Source organism: Rosa chinensis, chromosome 2 (assembly GCF_002994745.2).
Source record: "Rosa chinensis cultivar Old Blush chromosome 2, RchiOBHm-V2, whole genome shotgun sequence".
NCBI classification, from domain to species: domain Eukaryota; kingdom Viridiplantae; phylum Streptophyta; class Magnoliopsida; order Rosales; family Rosaceae; genus Rosa; species Rosa chinensis.
In genome coordinates, this window is record NC_037089.1 from 3,452,437 (window position 1) to 3,472,801 (window position 20,365).

General features: G+C 39.1%; 3 protein-coding genes across 3 annotated transcripts; 1 reads left to right on the forward strand and 2 right to left on the reverse strand.

The window, feature by feature from the left end:
- Window positions 1-703: 703 nt before the first annotated feature.
- Window positions 704-2,675, reverse strand: LOC112188609 (protein kinase PINOID 2). The gene is made up of 2 exons (XM_024327759.2): window positions 2,007-2,675; window positions 704-1,803 (listed from the first exon to the last, which is right to left on the reverse strand). Exons 1-2 carry the CDS (start codon window positions 2,606-2,608, stop codon window positions 861-863), a joined length of 1,545 nt encoding a protein of 514 aa, XP_024183527.1. The 5' UTR covers window positions 2,609-2,675; the 3' UTR covers window positions 704-860.
- Window positions 2,676-15,763: 13,088 nt separating this feature from the next.
- Window positions 15,764-18,802, reverse strand: LOC112184742 (receptor-like serine/threonine-protein kinase SD1-8). Its single transcript, XM_024322984.2, has 6 exons — window positions 17,517-18,802; window positions 17,200-17,417; window positions 16,811-17,018; window positions 16,485-16,722; window positions 16,224-16,374; window positions 15,764-16,128 (listed from the first exon to the last, which is right to left on the reverse strand). Exons 1-6 carry the CDS (start codon window positions 18,490-18,492, stop codon window positions 15,829-15,831), a joined length of 2,091 nt encoding a protein of 696 aa, XP_024178752.1. The 5' UTR covers window positions 18,493-18,802; the 3' UTR covers window positions 15,764-15,828.
- A 524-nt stretch (window positions 18,803-19,326) lies between these two features.
- Window positions 19,327-20,112, forward strand: LOC112189747 (protein BUNDLE SHEATH DEFECTIVE 2, chloroplastic). The gene is made up of 3 exons (XM_024329092.2): window positions 19,327-19,562; window positions 19,651-19,799; window positions 19,955-20,112. The coding sequence occupies exons 1-3, from the start codon at window positions 19,437-19,439 to the stop codon at window positions 19,995-19,997; spliced, it is 318 nt and encodes a 105-aa protein (XP_024184860.1). The 5' UTR covers window positions 19,327-19,436; the 3' UTR covers window positions 19,998-20,112.
- The last annotated feature ends 253 nt before the right edge of the window (window positions 20,113-20,365 follow it).

A 20,365-nucleotide genomic window follows, 5' to 3' on the forward strand; every position in this document is an offset into this window, starting at 1 on the left:
GCAGATTATGATTAAACTGATACACAAACACGTAATGATCAAATGCCTTAATTTCTACTACGCATGCTTGAGTTGGGTCAGTGACGACTCAGTGCCTGCATATATATACAAATAATATCACTCCATCATGGAAAGTTTGATCGATATGCATATAGCTAGGGTCTGATATTATAGTAAAGGATCTTTTCGATTTCACTACAAAACAAAAGGTTCATTTGAATCCAATGGAGCCCTGGTTGGAAAATTATTGAAAATGGGTTACTCTATCAGTCTATTGGAATCTCTCAACCATGAATAAAGGTTGAAAGGAGAAAAGGACTTTTTTCCATGAATGAACAAAAACATTAGAAGAACAAAAAGAGGCAAATGAAGCATGATGATTTCTTTAGTTCTTTTCTTGGTGAAGAAAGAGCATGTGAATGTGAGGAGTGGCCATCAAAGTTGCCCATATGCATAAAGCAGACCATTTCAATTTTTATAAAAAGATGATATCAATTTCTTTTTATTATAATTTTTTCCACCATGACAAGAGTAATTATTGTACTCACATGACTTCATGGAGTTCTCATGAAAATCACATTGGGACAATTATGGGGATCATCCATTCATCCATCTACTTTTACACCTATACACAAATTTCACTATTCAATATCATACAATACAACGATACATAGACAAAGAATCTAAAACTTAATTGGTCAAAACAAAAAACATAAAGCCGTTCTCATTAATATATAATTAGTAGCAAAACAGAGGAAATAAATTCTTAATTCTTTGACGTCAAGCATGATGATAAGTAATTGGCATACTTTCTGTTTTACCTAGCTATTTACATTCATAATACATAAATATCTAAGCAATTAGAAATAGTCAATATGATGATGAGGGATCTGGTATGGTTCATCCCTCTCTTTCTTGCTCAACTTAGGCAAATAATTACCTCTATTACTACTAGTCCTAATCTTATGCAAATGATCATGGCTAGCAGGAACTTGAGGAGGCCTAACTGATCTAATCAAAGCCCAATTCACACCCTTAAAGAACTCATGCCTTTTGATCTCAACAGAACCCTTCAAGCTTCCTATTCTCTTCTTGGGATTCTTCACCAAAAGCTTGCTTATAAGGTCTTGTACTTTGGCCATTTCTGCCTCAAACTCTTTGCTGCTGCTACTATTAATAACCCTATTATCATTAAGCACTAGCTTTGGAAAGCTCAATGGCTGCTTAAGAATATTGATGAGGGTTTTCTCATTGTTTTCACCTTTGAAAGGTGTCCTCCCATATAACATTTCATACAAGAACACCCCAAATGTCCACCAATCAACTGCACTCCCATGGCCTTGTCCTGAGATCACCTCCGGTGCTAAGTACTCGTGTGTTCCAACAAATGACTTGGACCGGGCATGGATTGGCTCCGCTACCAATTCCGGATCAAGTACTAATTGATTAACACCTTGATCATCATCATGATCATCAGTATCACCAACATGTTCTGTTATTGTTGTGACTGTGGCTCTCTTTTTCTTGGTGGAGGCTGAAAAAATGCAAGAGAGGACAGGCTGCATGGGAGCTGCACAAGATGGCATAGATGAGCTCTTTGCAATCTTTTCAGTGTTGGATTCCAAGTCCAATTTACGCCTCAGCAACTTTGGAACGACGTCGCATTTAAGAGACAGATCGAAATCCGAAAGCATTATGTGACCATCCTCTCTAACTAGCACATTTTCAGGCTTCAAATCTCTGTAAACAATGCCCATCATATGCAGATACTCGAGAGCTAGAAGTGTCTCTGCAGCATAAAACCTGTCATTTTCAACATAAGCACAAGATCAGTAACAAAATCACACATTTAATTAGAACAAGTTAATGCTTCTTCAAAAAGTTAACTAATTAGTAATGCACTAGTGGTTTACCAATAAGATGTAAAGTCTCGAAATTATATATTAAAACGACGTTGTTTTATACATAAACACGATATCAATAAAGAGACGAAATTAATTACGTACCTAGCAGATGAGATACTGAAGCGCTTTCCGGGCAGGCGTTGACGGGCAGCATACAAGTCACCGCCGGGGCAAAATTCCATAACTAAGCAAGAGTAGTGAGAAGCATCAAAGTCAGCATAGAGGGTTGGTAAAAATGGGTGGTCAAGCATGTCTAAAATCTCCTTCTCCATTTCAGCTCTATGCAATTTGTTCCTTATTGCAAGTGCTTCTCTGTCCACCACTTTCATGGCGTAGAAGCACTGCGGCTGCTTAGGCAGCCCCTCCACGGCGGCAGCGGGGTTCCTTATCTGGCAAAGGTACACATTACCTATGTCGCCGCTGCCGAGGCGGCGGAGGAGCCGGAAATGGTCGAGACCAACTCGGCCTTTGGAGCTCCGGAGCCGCCTCATGGCTTCCCATGCAGCTTGGTTCGCCTTGTGGGGCTTGTGAGCTGAGCTGAGTTGGGAGGCCTCAGAAGTGGCGGAGGAACAGACGGAGACGGAGCTCCGGCGCCGGCTGCTGAAGCTGAGGTTGCTCATCCAGCTACGGCTAGAGTCCGGCATGGTTATGGAGGAAGAGCTACTGTCATAGTCGGATGATTCAGTACTTGTTATGGCTGCCATTGTAGAAGTGTTTGAGAAAATGCGGAGAAGAAAGCATGTATATGTTTTCTGAAGCTCTGTTACTTTGCTTTATGAGAGGGTTTTTATAAGAGAGCTTGTGGGAATTAGTACCCTAACTACTTTGTTTGGTAGTTACAAACTCTTGCTTTTGCTAATAGCTAGGGATAGTAAATGACATTTTTACTCTTCTGCATTAGGAAATTTAGGATGGCTACATTTTGGTATTTAATTAGTTAGTGTGTGCTTTAATTTAAGTTGCTCGTCACTTTTTATGTCATACGACTTCTCTTATAAAAATATCACGTCTTAAATCTCATTTTAATGTTGATAACATTACCAACATTGCCAATAGTCTTGTTCATCCTTGCTAAATACCTCAAAACAATTTCGATTTTTCATTCGAAACATTCGAAACTCCAATACAATGAAGGGGGTCTAAGCTAGAGGCTACTTGTGCAAAATTGGAACACTTGCAGAACAAATTACACTAATTATAGAGAGGTAGTACTTAAAGGAAAATTTGCTGGTACGTACCAATTACTGTGCCTCCACTACCACAAACTTTTACAGCAATGCCATCGTTTTTACTTTCTGGAGGAATCATGTGAGGCTCTTCCACAAGAAGTAGAAAGGATTCAGAGGATTTGCTATTTTGGTCCTAAAGTTAATTTTATCTGCACACAGAAATGAAACACTTTTAGGTGCACAGTAAGTAGTGCAGTCCATACTGGATTTTTGTTCTGGTATAAGATTACTACTCAACCAAGCACAAGACTGCAACAAAATAAAGGGCTTTTAGTTCGATGGATATTCTAGGCATGCATCTCAGCTGACACAACCACTATGCTTTGTTTTCAAAAGTGACTTCCAAAATAAAAATGGTGACGCATCTTTCATCATATAAAAGATCCAAAACCAGGCATTGTAACCTGTAACTCAGTTTTCTATCTTATCTTGCCCAGATTTTTTATTTTTATTTGGTGTAGCTTAGCACCTTGTCAACTTCTTATGTAAAAGTCTTCGATGGAAGAATATATATGATATTTCTGTCTAAGAATCGCACTAGTACTTGTTCGTGAATCGTGGAGATGCACACGTATTTCTGTTTCTAGCAGGGAAATTCTAGAGTTCATGGTTTAATGCACACCTAGTGCATAGGGTTGTAAACTACCTCTTTACTAGCAGAAGTATCTACCACCACAATTACTATCGAATCTTGCATTAATGTATATAAACTTCATCTCTGTTATATGATTAATGAAGGGATTCGTCTCCGATATGATAACAAATCGGCTAAAATGGTATATGAAAGAAAGATTTGTCAAGATTAAGTTATAATATTTCTATATCAATCAAAATGAACATTTCAATTAACTTTAAAATACAAAATATGAATGAACGTGCTAATTTGGCCTATGTTGATAGTCAATACACGTACTGATTTAAAGATTTGTTCAAATACCAATTAAACATGTTAATGATCTTATATGTAGCATTATGTCGATTTACCCGAACACCACTGCGGGTTCTTCGGCCGTGGCGGTTTCGTTATTTTCCCTCAATACATGAGAATTTCCATAGATGCAGTCAAAAAGGGTTTGTTCTTTCCTGTTAAAAGCTCCTACTCCGTTTGTCAAGAAAACCATCGTTGTAAAAAGTGATAAAGATCAAATTATCCAAACCCACGCTTTTACCTTAAACGACATGTCGTGCCAACCAGTCCAGCCTCCTTTTCTTTTATCTCGGTCTCAGTTCATCGGCCAGTCAAATTGCCACCGTAAAGAACGAATGGTAGTTACTTCAAAAAGTGAGGGGGCTTTTGGTAAATTAAGGGGACAACCGTGGCCCACATGAATCTGAGGAAAGGCAAAGATCAAAGGCCTGGTGGGCCGGCGGTGGGTGGGTGGGTGGGTGCACCGAAAACCCGTGCCCCAAATTCATATCCACCTCACTCTTTGGGGAGGTGCTCCCTTTATATCTCTTCTTCTTCTTCTCTCTTTTATGATTTTCTTGTCAAGCATGTGAAACCATGTATGGACATTGTAGGGGACCTGTATTGGGTCCAAAGTAATGCAACTTAAATGAATCACCCATTTTAGGGTAATTTGTGTGATTAGTACTACAAGTATTGCATCCTTATAGCAGACTGTTATCGGACTGCTGAATTATAGTTCATGCATCTTAAGATAGGCGGATATTCCTTACTCATTATCAAACATTCACTTATTTACAAACCTTATGTGGGGCTAATAATATTCATTTCCCGTCTCATGAAAAACTCTTTTCGCTCTGTTTGGCTCTATCCCTTTTAAGGGAGCGGCTACTGTGACATAACAAGACTATTCCACTAAAGACCTTATCTTTAATTCGTTACATACAACTGGTTTGTTTAGAGGATAGTAATTAGTTTTCTTTAAGTACTAATTTTTGTATTTAGTTGGATATCCCCATTTAGTTATGCACAATCTTGGATTTCATCAATCTCCCCACCATATTCCACTTTTCAGCTTTAGATCAGACAACAAAGATCACCCAATCACTGTGGTTCTGGACTTCTTGTTGCTCACTACCCCATTCCATAGACCATGGTGCTGATCTTGTGGGACCTTAATGAGGACAGATCATTTCATATCATTATTGATCAAAAAACTTCTATCAAAGAAATGAGAGAAAAGCAATATGGGTTTGATTGATGAAGTGAATATTGGATGACACCAAATCTTGTCATTCCTGCCTATTTGATTGGACTTTGGACCTTTTCAGAAACACATTGAATTTTTCCCTCTGCAAATTTCATATCCTAAAACCAATTGTCACCCCTTTCTATAATTCATCTTTCAATTCTTCACTTTTCTCAGCAGGATCTTATCGCTTTCAGTTTTTGGTTTCAGTTTCAGGCAACAGACTTGGCAAGAATTGCAGGGTTGCAGAATGGCATATATATATATATGAAGGCTCAAAGCTCCATCACTTGCCCCATACATTCTTCTCCCCTCACTCTTAAAGATATACAACAACTTTTGTTTTGATTTTTATTTCAATTTCTTTTGATTGAACCAAAAATCTCTTAGAAAACAGGTTGGTAGAATTTATTTTTTCTGTTTACCGGTTTGGTTATGTTCTGTATTGCATGAAAGTTGGATTTGAATTGTAGGATCTTGGATGGGGCCAAAATACTGCATCATTGCAAATGATCATATTGAAAAAGAAAAAGAAAAGTTTCATTCATTTCTTTAATCATGTATCCAGCAAAGGCTATGTAAGAAAATGGAATATCAAAACTTCATTGTGGTCCAAATTACATAAACTAGAAATTTAGATATAACATTTGATTAAGGATTGACATGAAAAAAGGGTGTTCATGAAGAAAAATGGACAAAATGAGGAGATGGAAACTAGCAATATCATATATCACTGTCTAAACTCTAAACAGAACTTCCACTCCTCCAATAATGTAAAACCCAGAGCAAAACATGGCCAATCTGACAACCCCACATCACAGTGTATATATACACAATTGTATGATATGAATCTAAAAAATATATGAACCCAATGGTTTCTTAACCAAAGTTTTATATATTTGTTGATATTCATCAGTTTCAGTGCAAGTGAATAGATTTTCAGGAAAAAAAATGGACACATTACACTCTGAGGAACTGCATTTGATCATTTTAAGCTTGGATATAGTTATCGTGTGAGACATATCAGAATGGGCAGCTCCTAGTTATGGGGTGCAAGCTAACATAGTAACGTTCATTTTGTCTTCAAAGTGTTGGTATTCCGTATATATACCTTTAGGCTTTTTTTTTTTTGAAAAGTACTGTAGGCTTAAATTAGTTAGGTTTTGACCTAAATTAACCTTGGATATTATCAAATGTAGCCAAAGATTGGGGGATAGTTGCTAAAAATACATGGAACAGTGGCTTTTTAGTTTTTCATATTGATATAAGTGGAGGCACATATTGAGCATCTCATATGGCTTTTGAATCGATGAAGGAACAGGCACATATAACTTTAGTAATTCTGTATATGTCTTGGCATACGCTGCTTATTTGGATGCTATCTGGCTTTTACCGATCAAATTGTCGAAGAATGAATTCCACCTTAATGGTTTGTCAACTTCTGTCACTAAGGTGGAATACACACATAGGTATTAAACTAGCGTCTTCATTGCTCAACTCTGAAACAACTCCACATGGTTGGCCTCTCTATCGTTTTAAAGATTGTAACATTTGAACTGCTATCTAACATTATAATCAGAAGTCAACTGTGATAGTAATAACATCATGTTGTCTGTCGTGCCATTGTGGATTCCGTAAATTCCTGTAGTTAGTTGTAATTAATAGGCATCGCATACAATATGTATTACCTAAAGATTTATATTCCTAATTGAACTAGGAAACATCACACCATGCACTTGCCATGGTAAGAGCTATGGTGGAATGGCTGGAATCAGACTCCACCAACTATTCCAGCCATTCCACCAACTCAAAATTAACCAACCAACTGCAGCCCAAAAGCACGATTTGGTGTGCAGCTTTGTTTTTAATACAATGGACATTCTTTCATTGATCAAGGAAACCAATAGCACAACCAAAAGATAAAAACAAGAAAGATACATAATCAACTAGCTTATAATTCGAGAATTTGACAAATTAATCAAGAATGAAAAGATATCCAAAAAGAAGCTACTCTTGAGCTTACAGCTGAAACGTTGGCAAAATCCAAATTGGCGGTTGCTTGCTCATCTTGACAAGAGTTGAAACATGTGTGGTGTCAACGTTTAAAAACCTTCTATATTCGACATCATACACGCCAAAATCACGAGGACTGTTTAAGTATATTGGTATTGAGAGAGATTGATGAGAGAAGTGTGTCATATTATTGAGAATAGGAGCCCTATATATAGGGATTACAAAGTACTAGTTCTAATGTTACAAGGAATACCAATCCGTGTAGGATTGGGAAATCTAGAACCTTCTCTCCTATTGCTACTCCTAGTTTGATAAGGCACACTAAATCGATATTCCTTCAACACTCCCCCTTGTGCCGCTCAAACTTGGTGGTCACGCTTCATCCGTTGCCTCGTTAAAAACCTTGCCAGGTAACAAAAACCCTGTGGGATAAAAATAACCCTGGTCGAAGGACAAAAAGAGCACAACACGTCCTTCACTCTTCGAGATCGAACATGTAGACATCATAACTCCCCCTGATGTTGATATCTCCCCCTGATTGCTACAATCGTGGGAGTTCGGATAACTTTCTCAATCCGATGCTCTTCACATGTTTCTCGAAGGTAGATTTAGGTAGCGACTTAGTGAATAAGTTCGCTACATTATCCTTTGATCAGATTTGATTCACTTCAATCTTTAGAAGTGATTGTTGTTGCTGATTATAGAAGAACTTAGGCGATATATGCTTGGTGTTGTCGCCCTTGATGAAACCTAACTTCATTTGTTCAATATAAGCTGCATTATCCTCATAAATGCATGTAGGTTCATCTGTGGTAGACTTCAAACCACAACTTCCTCGGATATGTCTAATTATAGACCTTAGCCATATACATTCACGTACGGCTTCATGTAGAGCAATAATCTCTGCATGATTTGAGGAAGTAGCAACAAGGGTCTGTTTCGTAGACCTCCAAGATATCGCAGTGCTTTCCATGGTAAAGACATAACCCGTTTGGGAGCGACCTTTGTGAGGGTCAGAGAGGTACCCTGCATCAGCAAAACCCATCAAGACATCATTGTCGTTTGATGAAGGGGGATAGGGTGAGGCCGGCCACCCCTGGTGGTGATGACGGCGTTGGCGGCAACATGGCCGGCCACCTTGTCATGGTGGACGGTGGCTCCATGCCTAATGGGGTCCGATCCCATTCTTCCGTCATTCCCCTTCTCTCTGTAGGGATAAAATAGGCCCATATCAATCGTACCTCTTAGGTATCGAAAGATTGTCTTTACACCAATCCAATGGCGACGTGTTGGCGCAGAGCTATGTCTAGCTAACAAGTTCACTGCGAATGAGATGTCTGGTCTTGTGTATAGAGCTAAGTACAATAATGCGCCTATTGCACTTAAATAGGGCACTTCTGCCTCTAATAGCTCTTCGTCCTCATCCTTTGGACGAAACAGATCTTTTCCTGGCTCAAGACTACGACCGATCATGGGAGTACTCACATGCTTTGCTTTATCTTCATTAAAGCGCCTTAAGATTTTCTGAGTATATGCAGACTGATGGATCAAAATGCCATCACTACGGTGCTCGAGTTCTAAACCGAGACAAAACCGTGTTTTCCCAAGATCTTTCATCTCAAATTCGGATTTCAAGTATTTAGCAGTTTCCTTTAACTCATCTAGAGTTCCAATTAGGTTCATGTCATCGACATAAACTGCTACGGTTGCAAATCTGGAACTTGTTCTTTTAATGAACACGCATGGGCATATTTCATTATTAATATATCCCTTCCCAATCAAGTAGTCACTTAGACGGTTATACCACATTCGTCCGGATTGTTTTAATCCATATAGTGAGCGTTTTAATCTTATTGAAAACGCGCTCCGTGGTTTAGAGCCACTTGATTTGGGTAATTGAAGTCCATCTGGAACCTTCATATATATCTCTGAATCTAGATCCCCATAGAGATATGCTGTAACCACATCCATAAGCTGCATGTCAAGTTTTTCGGAAACTACCAAACTGACAAGGTAGCGGAACGTTATCACGTCCATTACGGGAGAATATGTCTCCTCGTAGTCGATTCCAGGGCGTTGTGAGAAACCTTGCGCCACAAGGCGGGCTTTGTATCTTACCACCTCATTTTTCTCATTACGCTTTCTAACAAAGACCCATTTATGGCCAACAGGCTTTACATTTGGGGGTGTCTGCGTTACAGGCCCAAATACCTGTCTCTTTGCTAGTGAATCCAATTCAGCCTAGATCGCATCTTTCCATTTAGGCCAATCCGCTATTCGTTGACATTCTTCAACAGAGCGAGGTTCGATATCATCAAATTCTATAATTCCTTTTGCAATATGATATGCAAATGCATCATCAATCGCCATAGAATTTCTATCCATCATCTCATGTACACTAGTGTAATTTATGGAGATCTCTCTATTCTCTGGAGTTCGTTCTGACATTGGAGCGTCCCCCAATGATGTCTCTTAGACATAACCATAATCCGGAATATTCTCATGAGATGGATTATTTACATCGATGATTAATGGATTATTTTGTGCCGAACTCGCTTTCTTTCTTGGGCGAGAATCCATCGAACCTATGGGCCTCCTGCGCTTCCTGGAGGGAGCCGTGGGCCTAGCCATAACGTCACTACCACTGTGGACGTTGGCGCCATGCTCAAGTGCCCTTGAGGTGGCGTCATGTCCTCTAATTTTAGGGACATCAATCCTTGCAGGCACATTTGCAGCAGGTATGTGTGATCTCGTCACTTTAGCGATATCAGAAAACGCATCAGGCATCGATTCTGCTACGTTCTGAAGATCGAGAATTCTCCGCACTTCAATTTCGGACTGTGCGGTTCGGGGATCAAGATGAGACAGAGTGGGGACAGACCACGACAATTCCTGTCGTTCCTGTTGAACATTTATGTTCTTATCTCCCCCTAACGACGGGAAGACTGTCTCATCGAAGTGACAATCCGCAAATCTTGAGGTAAAGAGATCGCCTGTCAAGGGTTTTAAATAGCGGACAATGGTTGGAGAATCATATCCAACATAAATGCCTAATCGTCGTTGAGGACCCATTTTGGTGCGCTGTGGCGGCGCAATAGGCACATAAACTGCACACCCAAATATGCGTAAGTGTGAGACATTAGGCTCATACCCAGTCACCATCTGGGACGCAGAAAAGGGTTGAGTGGCAGTGGGCCTCAGACGAATAAGCACAGCTGCATGCAATATTGCATAGCCCCAAGCAGAAATAGGGAGATTGGTGCGCATTACCAATGCCCTAGCGACCATTTGTAGTCGTTTAATGGCGGCTTCTGCGAGACCATTTTAGGTGTGAACATGAGGAACTGGATGTTCAACTTCTATCCCAATGGACATGCAATAATCATCAAAAGTCTTTGATGTAAACTCCCCAGCATTGTCTAACCTTATAGACTTAATAGGATGATCAGGGTGGTGAGCCCTTAACTTAATTATTTGTGCTAGGAGTTTAGCAAATGCAGCGTTCCTTGTGGACAATAGCATGACATGTGACCAGCGTGTCGATGCATCAACCAACACCATAAAATATCTAAATGGTCCGCATGGTGGTTGAATAGGTCCACAAATATCACCGTGGATTCTTTGCAAGAATGGTATATTTTCTTTAGTGTCCTTTGCATAGGATGGTCTCGATCCTAATTTTGCTAAAGAGCAGGCTTTGCAGAACGAATGATGGGCTTTAGAGACAACCAATGAGGATTTTGGTTTAGCCATGAAGTCACAATTGACTTTAGAAGTAGAAGGAGGAGTCAAACAATGATCCATGGCGTCAATGCCATGTTGTTGCCGTAGGGGGTAGACGGCGCCGGCCCTAAGTGGCCGGTCTTGCACAGTCTTGGCGCCGTGAGGCACATGTGCATCTCCTCGAACCAATTTTTGGTTTTTACTTCTCTTCGTTCTGAAGAATGGATGTCCGTGTGAAGTCTTTAATATACGGATCATCATATCACGACCTAGGTGTCCCAGACGGTCATGGCAAAGCCTATATGTGTCAGAATCCCATAAATCATCTCTCATAACATGATTGGATTCAATTATGCGAATAGTGGTTGCATACAACCCACTAGATCGACACATAAGTTTCTCTAAGACTCTTTTACGTTTGTAGTCATTAGAGGTGATGCAAAGGAACTCTTGTCCATTCTCACAATGCGTTTCCGCATGAAAACCATTGGCTCTTATATATTTGAAGTAATAAAGTTTGAAAAATATGTCCATGACATGAGATAAAATAAATCAATACTTTATTAATAATAGCCAATGATTACATCAAAGTTTCGTGACCATAATCTAATCCAAAGAAAAATCAAACATTAGACAAATTGTAGTCACTCAATTCGTTCGGTAATTCCAATTAAATATGACCAGGGAAGTAGAGAGAGATGTCGGTGGAGCAAAGCTCTCTTAAGTACCACTAATCTCAATTACTTTCCTATACATCATACTTAATTGAGTACGCCTAGAAGAAAAGAGATAATCCAATAAGTCATTTTATTGATTAAGGCATAATTTCCATTACATAATTCTTGGAAATTAAAAGACTATTCTAAATAAAAATCTGCGGCATTCTATCTTCATCGCCAGATTTAAAGTCTTTTATAGCTCGATGTATTACCATTGATCAGGTACTCCATAAAATATCATGAAGAGGATGCTCTCTTGATTGAGGTGTATTGACACAATACATATGGTCCCTAGAACCAATGGCGTTGGAATAGTGCAATCATGGCCAAAAATGGCGCCATGGTGTCCAACCCTATACCCTCAACGTCATGACTCCTATGGTCATGTTAGGGTTTTCTCAATCAATTTGTTATTTTGTGTTTTTCCACAAGCATGCATAAATAATATGATGCAGAGAGCCTCCGAACAATATTTCATAACTCTTTCAAAGTTATAGTGAAGCAGATATTATTCCATCGTGCTTCTATGTTCGGAAAGTTGTGAATGTTACTAAAACGTTCACTAGGTGCAACCCAAAGGTTGTTAGCGTTATCCTCATTCATGTACTCAAACTGGAGGGCCATCTTCATGTGGCGCTTCATCAGGGTAAATGCCCTGGAATTTTCTATCTCAGTTTGTGAGTCTTGAGCGGTTCCTTTAGAACAGGGCTCTTGGATTGTAGGCAAATAAATATCCCGTGCCCGTTGAATCCAATGGAGTAAAATCGAGCTCGTTCAAGTCTTACATCCTGAAAGGAAAGCAAGAACGTATTAGTTTCGGAGTCAATACTTCCACGAAAACTAATATAAGATTTCTGAGCCTTAATGCTACCAAGAAATCGATTTCCAAGAATATTTGGATTAGACCGAAACAATGATGTTTAAATGGTCAAAATCTATGCTCACGAACGCTCTTAGTCCGTAGCTTACGAATGCTCTTAGTCCGTAGCTTACGAACGCTCTTAGTTCGTTAAATCGATGCTTACGGACGCTTTTAGTCCGAAGTCTTACGAACGCTCTTAGTTCGTTAATTGCGTGAATCCCCACGATTCCGCTTTTCAAGAATCGAACCCACGTTATAAGAAAGGTGGGATGTAGAAGAAGGGAGGTTTTCAAGTCCCCGAGAAAAGAAGAAATATTTAAATTTCGAATTATAGGAACTTCAAAACTTACTCTTTTGAATACTTACTTGTTGAAAATTCGGAGCAGATTCTGTTCTGAACAGCTTGTACTTCGATTGGTGTAAAGATCTCAATATAACTCCGATAAGACTGAAATTCGGAGGTTAGATGGAAGAGACAGAGACGAACAACTTTTATGAAGAAAGTTTTTCGATCTGAGCTTCTGAACTAGACGTTTCGAGGCTTGCAAGAAGACGGATGTGCACAGGAACGGGAAAAAGATGCAGTGGGTGTGCGTTGGCTTGTTTGCGCAGCAGTGATGCTTCGATGGCAGCAGGCTGGAACGCAGGGCTGCAGGAAGGGGGGCAGCAGGGGCTGCTGTGCAAGGTTTCAAGCGCGCGGGCGCGCGGGCTGCAGCGAAGGCTCGGCTAGCTCGGGCTAGGGGCTGCTTTGTGAATGAGTTTTGGTTTTCTGTTTTGTGGTTAGAGTCGTGCTGATAACGTGTTTAAGTATATTGGTATTGAGAGAGATTGATGAGAGAAGTGTGTCATATTATTGAGAATAGGAGCCCTATATATAGGGATTACAAAGTACTAGTTCTAATGTTACAAGGAATACCAATCCGTGTAGGATTGGGAAATCTAGAACCTTCTCTCCTATTGCTACTCCTAGTTTGATAAGGCACACTAAATCGATATTCCTTCAACAAGGACCACCAGGCCCCAAGTGTACTTTTATCTTGTTACTGTCATGGGCAAAGCCTCGAAAGCTTGACGCCAACACGGAAAATGTAGAGTTATCACCCACAAAGAGAGCAACATCTCCTAAAGTGTTTATCTTAGTCCACTTACGGCTATTGAAATTCAGTTTATAAACTACGAATTTCACTGTACGTCTCGCATCCTCAAAATGCCTATGAACTAACAACAATTCTTTCTCAACTGAATACACTAGCTAGATAACTCTTGTACCAATAGTCTGTTTCAATGCGGCGTGCAGCAAATTTTAGGTTGGAGTGAACATGAGTGTCAACCTTTAAAGCTAAAACTCTGCTATCAGATTGAACACCATAAAACTTATCTTCAAGAAAAACAACTTCATCAAATCCACGAGCACGGTGACGTCCGTCAACATAAGTCCAAGTTGAGTCTTTCCCGAGTCTCATAAAAGCCAACTGCCAGAAGGGCTGAGTTTACGACGACAACAATGCACTCCTTTGTATTTAGTATCGGATCTGCTGAAATTATAGCCTTGTAAACATAATAATCAAAGTGTTCACGATAAAATTTTTCTGTCTCTCTAGGTGGCAACAATGGAGGAAGGTGGATAATTGAATACCAATATATACAGAACATTGAACGCAATCTGACTATTTTTGTTTTTCTTTTTTATATAATTATATATATAGAATAATTTCTATTGAAAACTGTGAGACATAAATAAACTTCATTGGAATCATTTTGAGAGCCTAAGGCACATGATGAAAACCAGAAATCTCAGTAACTAATACAACCTTAATTCAATATGTTACAGAGATTATGATATTTGAAGTCACAGAAAACCTTATTGGGAAGTAACTCGTGAATTTGGCTTTAGGTCTTTGGCCCTTATTCGAAGAAGGATTTGAAGGTGTCCATGATTGTAATATGCATCACATACAATCTATATCGTCAATAATACAGGATTTGAGGCTACAACTTCACCATGATTTATAACCTTCTCATGTGCCTTGCCAAAAGAATGTTGTTACTCCTTGCAAGAAATTGTGACTATTATCAATACCAAGGCTGTTTTGAATTGCAAATAAGACCAAATCATACTATACTCGTTCCAATCACCTTTAATATTGAGAATACTCACAATTTCTTGCAATTGGAATACCCGATTATAGGAAAATGTTTTAATGATTTGATCATATTCGCCACGGTATAAATAGCACTAAGCCCCGAAGCATCAAAAGAGATCTGGTTGCCTCTTCTCCAACTGATTCCTCTTCATCTTAGTCCAGATGATCTATTATGGACAAGACCACAAACGACGATGATGAAGACGAAGAGGGTATTATGTCATTAACTGAATTTTTGGAATGAGGTGTGTAGGGAAATGAATTATTGGGTAAATGATGCCGAATTGCTAGGGCCTTTCGAAATGCTCTTTGGTTTTTTGACTAGGATATCATTGATCAGGATCAAATCAAGAACACAAACGACAATGACGAAAACAAAGAGGGTATTATGCCTTTAACTGAATTTTTGGAATGAGGTGTGTAAGGAAATTATTGGGTAAAGATGCCGAGTTGCAAGGCCTTTTGAAATGCTCTTGGTTTTCGATCAGGATCTGCAAATTTGACCAGAAGAGAGATTATAGGGCTACTTAATCTGCACATTGTAAAAATAAAAGAAGGTGTGCTTGTCTTGTATGCCAGTAAATTTGACCAGAAGAGAGATTATAGGGCTACTTAATCTGCACATTGTAAAAATAAAAGAAGGTGTGCTTGTCTTGTATCCCACCAAATTTGACCAGAAGAGAGATCATAGGGCTACTCTTAATCTGCACATTGTAAAAATAAAAGAAGGTGTAGCTTGTCTTATATCCCACAACTTTCGCAAGTTGAATAATTAATGTGAAATATGTACAAATTTTATCATCTATGTTCTACCTTTCGTATCTTTACATTTGTTAGTCTTTCTGAGATTGAAGATCTGTACAACTGGAAACCATGAAGTGGATTTCCTAATCAGTTACGAAAATATTGAAATGGCTGTCAAATTAGATTTAGTATTTGTTGATTAAATTCATGGAAACAACGTGTTGGCATGTGTTGGTGAAAGAAGTTCTAGATGGAGATTGAGATAAAAGTAGCTTATCTGATATTTTGATGCTTTCTCATCTGAGACGAGTTAAGCATACAAATAGTCTAGCTGCTATCTTGCTACTATTGATGAATATGTCAAGAGATTCTCAGAAGGGACTCCACTTCTTAAAGCTTTATCTACTTCTGACATTAAGTTAGAATACATAGGCTGCTTTGGCTTAGGTAAACTAGCTCCTTCAGTGCTCAACATTGAAACAACTTCTGACATGGTTGGTCTATCTTCGGCACAATCTTGAACGCATAAAAGACCTACCTGAATGCAGAGTACAAGACCATCCCTTGAACTTGAATCAGCTAATGTTGGATCTATCATCTCTTCACATCGTCCAGATATCCATAAATTCCAGGCCTATAAACAAGTTTCACATTTGTAACTTCAGAATAAAATAGGGAACAAGAACATAAGAAATCCAGAACGAGAGCCATCTATACATTGTTGCTTACATGTCCTAGCAAGTTCAAAGAATAATCTGACTCATAAAAGGTTGCATTCTTCATGCCACTCATAATCTCCAACACAATGACTCCAAAGCTGAATACATCCGATTTTGTTGACAAAAGGCCTTGTAATACATACTCGGGAGACATATAACCGCTGATTCCATTAAAAGACAAAGCAGATCATTTGAGATTTATCAAACAAGTTTATGTCAGCATTAGTTTACCCACTGTATTTCTTTAGTTTTAGGATATAAAGTTACTTACAATGTTCCAACAATCCGCTTTGTTTCAGCCCCACATTCATTCCCGGATAAGATTCTGGCCAAGCCAAAGTCTGATATCTTGGGGTTCATATAGGCATCCAATAAGATGTTGCTAGTTTTGAGGTCTCGATGAATAATTCTTAGTCTAGAGTACTTGTGAAGATAAAGAAGCCCTTGAGCAATCCCTTCGATTATGTGTATGCGCTGTCTCCAATTCAGTTGTCTTCGCTTAATTGGATCTGCGTCAATAGCAATTTCAAAAAAAAAAGAGACAAGTACTGATAACTAAATTTAAAGAAAGGGAATGAGCAGAGTTGAAATACAAACCAAAAATGAAGGAATCCAAACTTTTGTTGGACATATACTCGTATATTAATATTTTTTCTTCTCGTTGAATGCAACAGCCCAAAATCTTAACAAGATTTCTGTGCTGGAGCTGAGATATTAACTGCACCTCATTCTTGAACTCCGCTAATCCTTGTCCAGATCTTTTTGAAAGCCTTTTGACCGCAATGTCGTGTTGCAGTAAGTTACCCTGGATCAAAACAGAAGATACAGTCATTTCACTGGAACTTTAGATCAAGTACATTCTAAGTTGCCAACACAATTTTATCACGTGGGAGACCAGATATGTAAATAGTTTATCCAAGTAGAAAAACAACAAAACCTCGATATCAATATGCCTTAACAACTCAGCACTACAAGGCAACAAACACCTTATAAACAGGCCCATAACCTCCTTCTCCAAGCTTGTTAGCAACTGAGAAATTATTAGTGGATGCCACTATGCAGGAAAAGCTAAGCATTGGCAAAGCATGATCCTTCGTCTTTCCAAGTTCTACAACAGGTGAACTGCTACCACTATCATCAGAACTCAACTGTGATAATAATAGCTTCACACTGTCTGTCCTGCCAATATAGAATCTGTAAATTCCTGTTGTTTATTACAGATAAGTCAGTCCAGTAGTACACTCAAAAGTAATATTTTGGCAAAGTTTACCATATTTCAGTTCATACAGTTTGGATAACGTACCTAAAGAGTTGTGCTTTCTCCATAAACAATACAGGAACAAGATCAACATCAAAATGGAGAAAGTCAAGGGAACCACAACTTTGATGACCAGCAACAGCTTCCTATCTCTTGATGACACCAACCAGCAGTCACCACATACCGAATGACTCACAACCGAAATCTTCTGTCCTACCATCATGAACTCCTGTATCTTACCATCCGAAGCCAATGCAAACCATGAATATACACTACTTTCTTTGTTGTTGAAAGTAAGATAACGCTCCTTGCTGTTCAGTACATAGCTGAAATTGTAATTATCTGATTGGGTTTTGAAAACAAATTTGAACTCATGGCCGTCCCAATGGCCAATTGGTTTCTCTTTACCATCATCGTGCCAGACATCGACTTGAGTTGTGCTCTTATCCAAGCTTAAACCAAGAAAACCTCGAGTAGGGTCATGTGCGCTTCTCCATGATAAAAGAAACATAGGCTTCAACTGAGCATTGGTTATGCTAACCATCCCTATTTTCATACCAGGAAGAAATGTATCTACCAGGTTATCAAAGCTCTGCCACACCGTCTTTCCTCCTTCCATCAGGATTAGGTTTCCTGAGTCAAGAATCCTTGCCCTTGTCCTATTAGTCGTTGCAGTTGCTCCATAAGTGAAAAAAAACGGTGAATTTCTATTATCACTGATCACCATTCCCTGAGGGTTGATGTAGAGAAGTGCATAGGGATCCATAAGATGGTCATCTCTATTTGCCACCCAAACTGGCCTTCTCTTTTTGTCATTCTTCAACCAGATTCCCAAGTATCCTTCGACTGACTTAGTGGGGCTGTAGAAAAAGCCTAGCTCAAATACTCCACCATCAGAAACCAAGGTTTCATATCTCGTCAAATACTGACCAGGCCTAAGGGTATCTGTTGCATGAGATGAGCAAACAAAGAAGCAGAAGAAAATACAAAGGAAAACAGAAGCAGCTCTCAATATTTTCATGCTAATTGCTAAACAAATTATAGAGACTGAAAATGTATAATTGAAATCTAAGTTCTGATGAGGTTTATAGTAGTGGCGAAAACAATAATTTCCAAATGCAAAGCTACGAAAATTTTGAGCAATTCTTTGGAGTACGGCTTTTCTTGGGTAAAATGCACTAAAAGCTGAACTTTGTTTTTACAATCAACGACAATCCGAATGAACGAATACAGATTTAGAATCTAAAATCCAAGAAAGTGTTCCCAGCTGGTGTTTAGCTAAGGTTATGTGCATGGATCTTTGCTCTCTAGCATTGTTATTATCAGCTTCCATTTTCTCACAACTGTAATGGTCAACCCCCCCTTTTGAACTAAAATAATAAGGTCATAGCCTCCCACATTGAAGAGACATCCAAAATACTAATCCAAGTCTTCATCGAAAAAAATTACTAAAGTAAGCTTTCATAGTCTCAAGGAATTTGACTACAGTCTGTAACATAGAATCTTATATTGTTCATAATATTCCTGACGAAAGTAGAGTTAGGACAAAAGTTCTATGGTGCTCTGGAGTAGTCTTGAGCCAGGAGATAGGCACCATTAAATTAAAACATTGTACGTTCTGGTGTTTTATACACAATGAACTAATCTAACAATTTTGATTCTAAATATTCAAAACTCAGGAATACTATAAAAAAACTGTACTAGAAACACTCACATTTGACTATTTGAGACAATTTGTAATGAGTCCAAACTCTAGAACACTGTACAACGCCACGTCGCCACTTCTCCCAATGTCTACATGGGCCGGGTCGGGCCATCTGAGATGAACTAGGCCGATATAGCATCTTATAGGAAAAGTGCAAAACAAACAGAACTCAGTGTTTTCCTTCAGCCACTTCCTCAGTCCTGACCAGCCGGTCAACCTTAGCTTCACTGAAACTGAAACTCCACCAATCAGAACTCAAAATGATTCCGAAGCCACTGCAGACGGTGGGGAAAGGTGCCGCCGTAATCGTTGCCGGATTTCTGACTCTCAATCTCGCTTCCACCGCCACGATTGGAGCCATACGATTCGCCGTCGAATCCAGAAGGGTATGAAAACCAAGACCCCAACTCGCTAATTGCTCTCTGAAATTTGATTGAAAATGTTGTTTTCTTTGGTGGGTTTTTGTGGTGGCAGAAAAAGACTGCTTTGCCTTGTGGGGTTTGTAAAGGAAAAGGGTTTTACATATGCAAGTTATGCAAAGGGAACGCCACCGTTCAATGGTCGCCTCTGTATGACCCAGTAGCCATAAACCCTTGTCTCTGCCCAACCTGTGATGGGAATAGGTTAGTTACTTCTTCCCTATAAGCTTTTGTTTCAAGTTTGCCTATAAATCTTTGCTAATTATATGTTAAATTGGCCAAAAAAGATTGACATATTAGGAAAGAGGCGAACTTTACCATTTCTGAATATGATTGTGTTGATTTTTCATGGATTGCAGGGTACAGCGCTGCCTCAACTGTTTAGGGAAGGGATACAGTTGAATTGTAAGAGGCAGGATAGTGTTAGTTCTTCAGCTTTGTTGTAATGAATCATTATCATTTTCATGTATAAGTCTCCTTTATCATCTATGAATTCTTCCACCTTTTTTTTTTCTTTAAGTTTATTATCATGTCTTGATGGTCTTCTGAGAATTGAAGGAGATCTTTACTTTTGCAAATGACCAAGTGGATTTCCGTCACGGAAAAAGTTGAAGTGGCTCTCGTGTTAAAAGTTGATTTGTGATGTTTGGATTAAATCCAGGAATGAATTCCCCATGAAAAAAGTGATTGTAGCTGAAAGGATTGATTGGTATTGATTCTGAGATCGGATATGGAGAAACGAGGAGCCCCAGCCTTTGGAAGAACAAGGG

Excerpts from the sequence above, each read along its gene's own strand:
- LOC112189747 (XM_024329092.2), top strand. The coding sequence starts at position 19,437 with ATGATTCCGAAGCCACTGCAGACGGTGGGGAAAGGTGCCGCCGTAATC. Across the intron at positions 19,563-19,650 it reads TCGCCGTCGAATCCAGAAGG|AAAAAGACTGCTTTGCCTTG; the intron begins GTATGAAAACCA and ends TTGTGGTGGCAG. Across the intron at positions 19,800-19,954 it reads CCAACCTGTGATGGGAATAG|GGTACAGCGCTGCCTCAACT; the intron begins GTTAGTTACTTC and ends CATGGATTGCAG.
- LOC112188609 (XM_024327759.2), bottom strand. The coding sequence starts at position 2,608 with ATGGCAGCCATAACAAGTACTGAATCATCCGACTATGACAGTAGCTCT. Across the intron at positions 1,804-2,006 it reads TTCAGTATCTCATCTGCTAG|GTTTTATGCTGCAGAGACAC; the intron begins GTACGTAATTAA and ends TGAAAATGACAG.
- LOC112184742 (XM_024322984.2), bottom strand. The coding sequence starts at position 18,492 with ATGAAAATATTGAGAGCTGCTTCTGTTTTCCTTTGTATTTTCTTCTGC. Across the intron at positions 16,723-16,810 it reads TTTGGATTCCTTCATTTTTG|ATCCAATTAAGCGAAGACAA; the intron begins GTTTGTATTTCA and ends CTATTGACGCAG. Across the intron at positions 16,129-16,223 it reads CTTTGAACTTGCTAGGACAT|GCCTGGAATTTATGGATATC; the intron begins GTAAGCAACAAT and ends ACTTGTTTATAG.